General features: G+C 50.1%; 1 protein-coding gene across 1 annotated transcript; it reads left to right on the forward strand.

The window, feature by feature from the left end:
* The first annotated feature begins 646 nt into the window (after nt 1-646).
* Nucleotides 647-5705, forward strand: LOC103636643 (protein argonaute 7). The gene is made up of 3 exons (XM_008658998.4): nt 647-1719; nt 2566-3817; nt 3930-5705. The coding sequence occupies exons 1-3, from the start codon at nt 1332-1334 to the stop codon at nt 5386-5388; spliced, it is 3099 nt and encodes a 1032-aa protein (XP_008657220.1). The 5' UTR covers nt 647-1331; the 3' UTR covers nt 5389-5705.
* The last annotated feature ends 815 nt before the right edge of the window (nt 5706-6520 follow it).

The following is a 6520-nucleotide window of genomic DNA, read 5'->3' on the forward strand; positions in this document are numbered from 1 at the left end:
CGGTGGAGAGGCAGAGATTCATAATGGCAAGGATTCTCAGCAAATCCCTAGATGGCTTCAGTACATTGATGGAGACGGGCTAATCTATGAGCTGACTCTCTTCAGCCTACTACTGCTACTACTACAAAGCGGGGTAGAGCGTAGGAAGGGAGGGAGCCAGCCAAGCCTCACAGCAAAGCGAGGACCAAGAAACCTACTACCAAAGTGGATTTCATCATGCCCTCGGCTCACACCTTTTTCTTCTCTTTGTAAAAAAGGTTTGGAAAAAAGACCAAAAAACAAAGGATGGAATCTTCGTACCAAAAAGAATCACATCTCCACTTGAAAACCAGGTCGTTGTATTCTAGCGTGTGAATAAAAATTTTGCCTTTTTTCTTTGAGAAAAAAAAACCTCTTGCATATCAATGTATAAAAAGCGTACCTTGATTGGCCAAATTTTCATGTAACTATCATTTTTTTACAAGGAAAAAAATGACTTTATATCACAAGGTGGAGGGAATATTGTTTTTTTTATGAATAGTTAAGTGAAATAGCTAATGTACAACTTACATCCTAGTTGCAGAACATATTTATTTTAGTTCTATTAATAATATTTTATGTTATAACTATTGATATTTTTATCTATAGTTAGTTAAATTTCAAGATACTATAGAACACGGGATTGTGTTAGAACTGGATTTTTTTCGAGCACGGAGCGAGATGCAGCGTAGTAGAGTCGGTGTCTTTAGTGCGGCATTAAATTATCCCCCCTCCAACATTGAGAATCTGGGAAGACGGGGCAGCAGGAGCGCAGCAGGAATGCAGAATGGAGGAAGAAACTTTTAATGGCGCAGCGCAGGCGCAGCGAGCAAAGGGAGAGGAGCACAGCATGGATGGCACAGTTCGCTGAGGCAAAGGAGTGCACAGGCATAGTAGCCACAGCGCAGCGGTGCTCAGCGTTTATCGTAGAGATGCTCCTCCTCCTTCCTTCCCTCCCCTCGGCTTCTCTCCTGTCCCCCACCTCTGCGCCTGCCATACCATTAATACCTCCTCCAGTCCTCTCTCTCTCTCTCAGCAGAGGCAGAGGCAGCCATCCATCCCCTTCCGAGTTCCGCCCCACTCTTCCCCTCTCCAGCTTCCTCCTTTTTGCCCCCCTACCTTCCAACCATCCAAGAAACCCACACAAGGCCAACCCACGCCCACGCCGCGCCGCGCCACGCCAAAAGGAGCCCAAGAAGCTGTGATCCTGCTGCCCCGGAAGAAGCTGCGCAGCAGTACCAAGTAGTACGAACAAATTGGACCGGGGTAGCGCTTACTTCCCGCTGCCCGGTGGCAGCAGCAGAAACTCGGCCATGGAGGGGGAAGCGGTGCCCAAGAACGAGAGGAAGGCCGGCGGCGGCGGCGGCGGAGGCGTTAGCAATGACGGTGGCGCGAGCGCGAATGCGAGGAGGAGGTGGAAGGGCGGAGGCGGCAGGCATCACCCGATCATCCAGGCCTACCCGGCGCTCCTGCCGTTGCCGCTACACGCGCGTCGCAACGGCATCATCGCGCTGCCGCTGCCGCCGCCCGTGCTGGTCTACTTGCACCAGCCGCCGCCGCCGCCGCTGCTGTTCCCCAAGGTGCCGGCGTGCTACGGGAAGCCCACCGGCCCCCCGCTGCTTAGGGGGCCGCCGTGGAGATCGAGGAAGCCGCCGCCGCCGCCGCACGCCGTCACCGCCGCGCTGCTGCCGCTACCGCACGGTAAAGCGCTATCCTTTGATTACTTCCCCTCCTGGCTACTACTACACCGGTCTCATGGCGTGTGTTTTTATATGCTTAATGCCACTCCTTGTTAGTGCTGTTGCTTTCTTGATCGATGTGTGCGGTGTGCTGCTACTTCCTATAGCTCTAATGGTTTTTTAATGGCCGATAGTGAGGGTGCTTAGATACTAGTACCAAAGAATATAGTTTCTCCTCTTAATGTTTGATCCCTAATGGCTTGTCATGCCGAGGTAATGCGGCACAGTGACTTTTAGGTGCAATTCTACTGTAGTACCAGATAGCCAAACAAGTCCTGCCATTTTGTACCCTTGGTGGCTTGTGATTTCATGGATTCATGCTTAGAACTACGCATCATTGTTTTTTTCCTTCTCTTGCACTGTTTTTTCTCTCTCGCGAATTTGGACTGAAACTGTTCTTGGGAAAAAGGAGAGCGCAAGAATGTTTAATGAGACACAGACAAAGTTCTATTTGCGGTACTGTGGCTGACGCCTTTCCTGTTTTGACGGTTAGTCCCCTTTCCCCTCCTCAGAAGGGGGCATATGGCTATGGCCGTCTCTTTACTAGGGAGGATTTGTGATCCACTAATGCGCCAGTGGTCTTTCTTTCCCATTGAGACAGACATGTTCCATTTTTTTGGACTCTTTGTGTTTTGCTGTACACTTTCTGCATTACTTGTTCTAAAGTGAGAATTTTCAGGGCAAACGTGTGCCTCCTTTTTGACCTGGCAATATTTTATTTTATATATGGTGCAAATCACCTAACGATGTGGTTGCTCAAATTTGTCTTTTTCTTTGCACGGCTCTGACGATACCAATTTATTAACAGATACCGAGCTGATTCAGCACAAGTGCTTCATTCACGAGAACCAAACATCAGAAACGAAGCCAAATCATCTGAGCACCCATCACAACTCATCCACCACCGTGCATGGAGTTACCGTTGCGACCAGACCAGACAGTGGCGGTGTTGGGGGGACTGCAATTCCTCTCTACGCAAACCATTTCCTCGTGCGTTTCGATCCCGGGCAGAAGATCTTTCATTACGATGTCGACATATCCCCGCACCCGTCAAAAGAAACGGCGAGAATGATCAAGAACAAGCTAGTTGAGGAAAACTCAAATGTCCTCTCGGGCGCCCTTCCGGCCTTCGATGGCCGCAAGAATCTATTTAGTCCCATTGAGTTTCAACAGGACAGGCTTGAATTCTTCGTTAGCCTTCCAGCAGCTGCATCAACAAGGTTTATAGCAGCTAAAGAGAATGCCCACATGGTTGACAGGCACAACCATAAGGTTTTCAGGGTGAACCTTCGGTTGGTTTCGAAGCTGAGCGGCGAGGACTTGAACAAGTATTTGAATGAAGAGAAGGATGGCATTCCTCTTCCTCAAGACTACCTTCATGCACTGGATGTCATCCTGAGGGAAGGCGCTATGGAGAAATCTATTCCCATAGGCCGGTCTTTGTATTCGCGTTCCATGGGAGAGGCGAAGGAGATTGGTGGTGGAGCTGTCGTGTTACGAGGTTTCTTCCAGAGCTTGAGGCCAACGAAGCAAGGTCTTGCCCTCAATGTTGACCTCTCGCTTACAGCGTTCCATGAAAATACGGGCATAATCGCATACTTGCAGAAGCGCTGTGACTTTATGAAGGACCTTTCGCAGGTGAAGACTAGGGCATTGGCGGTAGATGAGAGGAGGGAGGTGGAGAAAGCATTGAAGAACATCCGAGTTTTCGTGTGCCACCGTGAAACTGACCAAAGGTACCATGTGCATGGCCTGACCGAGGAGACAACGGAGAACCTCAAGTTCCGAGACCGCAGCGGCAAGGATTATACGGTGGTAGATTACTTCAAAGAGCACTACAACCATGATATTAAATTCAGGAACCTGCCCTGCCTGCAGATTGGTAAGAGCAAGCCATGCTATGTGCCAATGGAGCTTTGCGTGGTTTGCGAGGGCCAGAAGTTTCTTGGCAAGCTCTCAGATGAACAGACCTCCAAAATGCTCAGAATGGGCTGCCAAAGGCCAAGCGAAAGAAAGGGAATCATAAAGGGTGTTGTTGAAGGAGCATTTGCTACAAGAAGGTACCGATTTTCATTGTGTTTTGTAGTAGCAATAGACTTTGTGGTTTCTTTGCCATATTCAAACTAGTTTGGATCATACATGCCTGACCATGGCTACACTATTTTCTTTCAGCAATTCGTATGCGGATCAGTTCAACCTTGAAGTGTCCAAGGACATGACTCAGCTATTGGGGAGGGTCCTCTTGCCACCGAAACTGAAGCTCGGCAAGGGGGGGCGCATCAAGGATCTAACACCGGACAGGTTTGATCGGCAATGGAATTTGATGGACAGCCATGTCGCCGAGGGTTCCAAGATCAAGAGCTGGGCTTTGATAAGCTTTGGTGGCAGCCCAGAGCATCAGTCTTTCATTCCAAAGTTTATCAACCATCTAGCAAGCCGCTGTGAGCAGCTTGGGATCTTACTCAGCAAGAAAACAGTCGTCAGCCCATTGTTCGAGCGGATCCAAATCCTGAACAACGTGGGCGTTCTGGAGAGCAGGCTGAAGAAAATCCAGGAAGCTGCCTCCGGCAATTTACAGCTGCTAATCTGCGTCATGGAGCGGAGGCACCGGGGCTATGCTGATCTGAAGCGTATCGCAGAAACGTCCATTGGCGTCTTGACGCAGTGCTGCCTGTATTCCAACTTGAGCAAGCTAAGCTTCCAGTTCTTGGCCAACTTAGCGCTGAAGATAAACGCGAAGCTTGGCGGATGCAACGTCGCCCTCTACAACAGCTTGCCGTGCCAGATTCCTAGGGTGTTTTCGGACGAGGAGCCAGCGATGTTCATGGGTGCCGACGTGACACACCCGCACCCCCTAGACGACTCGAGCCCGTCCGTGGTCGCCGTGGTCGCGAGCATGAACTGGCCTTCGGCGAACAAGTACATCTCCAGGATGAGGTCGCAGACGCACCGCAAAGAGATCATCGAGCGCCTGGACGTGATGACCGGCGAGCTGCTCGACGAGTTCGTGAAGGAAGTCGGCAAGCTCCCCAGCAGAATCATATTCTTCAGGGACGGCGTCAGCGAGACGCTGTTCTACAAGGTGCTGACGGAGGAGCTGCAGGCGGTGCGGCTGGCGTGCTCGAGGCACCCGGGCTACAAGCCGGCGATCACGTTCGTGGTGGTCCAGAAGAGGCAGCACACCAGGCTGTTCCACAGGGAGAAGAATGGCGGCGGTGGCGGCGGCTCCACGCACTACGCCGACCAGAATGTGCCGCCGGGGACGGTGGTGGACACCGTGATCACGCATCCGAGGGAGTTCGACTTCTACCTGTGCAGCCACTGGGGCACCAAGGGGACGACCAGGCCGACGCACTACCGCGTGCTGTGGGACGAGAACGGCTTCGGGTCCGACGAGATGCAGCAGCTGATACACAGCCTTTGCTACACGTTCGCCCGGTGCACCAAGCCCGTGTCCCTCGTCCCGCCGGCGTACTACGCGCACCTGGCCGCGTACAGAGGACGGCTGTACCTTGAGAGGTCGGACTCGGCGGCGACCGGCCGGACGACTCTGTACAGGGCGGCGCCATTGCAGACTGCGCCGCTCCCTAAGCTCAGAGATAGCGTGAAGGGGCTCATGTTCTACTGCTGATCTTATGATGATTTTTAGTGGTGGTTATGAAGGGGCCGGCGTTCTCTTTGCCCATATATCGCGTGCGTTCTATATTCTGGTGTTGTATTATTTGGGAATCATGTATAGTGTCTGTGGAGCGGCATGTGCAAGACTGCGAGTCTGCGATGCTCATGATACTTTGCTAGTGGCATGCAAAAAATTCCGATCCCTAACTGTTAGGTGTACTAGAGTATTGGTAGGGACCCGTGTGCATGTAGGATGGGGCCTCGCATTTTGCACCGTGTGGGTAGGCACGCTGGCCTTGGAATGCAAGACTATTTGCCGTCTTCTTGCTATTCTTGTAGGGTCCCCGTTTGGTAGCTTTGTCCATCGGCTACTCTTTCGTTCTGCACTACCGCAATCAAGTTTTTTATCGAGTGCTTTTTATCGGACACTCGACAAATAAGTCTTTGTCAAGTGTCGTACTCGGCAAAGTTCTGCTCTCGGTAACGACTACGTTTACCAGAGCAGGACTCTCGGCACAGAAAAACACTCGTCAAAGACATCTTTGCCGAGTGTCAAACACTCGACGAACGGCAATGCTCGTCAAAGAGTCGTCAGCCACCGTCTAAAGCTGACTGCTGTTATCTTTGCTGAGAGCCGAGTTTTGGCACTCGGCAAAGAAACTTCTTTGTCGAGTGCCCCCCGTTTGACACTCGGCAGAGCAAGCTTTGCCGAGTGCTTTCTTTGGACACTCGACAAAGTATATTTTTATTTTATTATTTTGCCAACCAAACTTTTTGTGGTATGTTGTTACACTATGTAGACCTACATGTACCATTTTGGCACAATTATAAAAGTGTTTCTATAACTATTAGATTTAGTTCGTTTATTTGAATTTCTTCGGAAAATTCATATTTGAACTGCAAGTCACTCGAAACATTGAAAATCGTACATGCAAAAATGATATGCATATTATTTAGCACAAGTTACGACCGATTTTAGAAGCAAACCGGAATCTTGGAGCATCATGCTCACTAAACATGACCGTGAACTTGTTATCAAGTTATTTTAAAATTGTATAAAACATAAACAAAGTCAAAAAATCATGAAAGTTATCCACATGTCATGATATCATATGTAGAGGCTGTGATAAAAATTTGAGAATGTT

This window comes from Zea mays, chromosome 1 (genome assembly GCF_902167145.1).
Source record: "Zea mays cultivar B73 chromosome 1, Zm-B73-REFERENCE-NAM-5.0, whole genome shotgun sequence".
NCBI classification, from domain to species: domain Eukaryota; kingdom Viridiplantae; phylum Streptophyta; class Magnoliopsida; order Poales; family Poaceae; genus Zea; species Zea mays.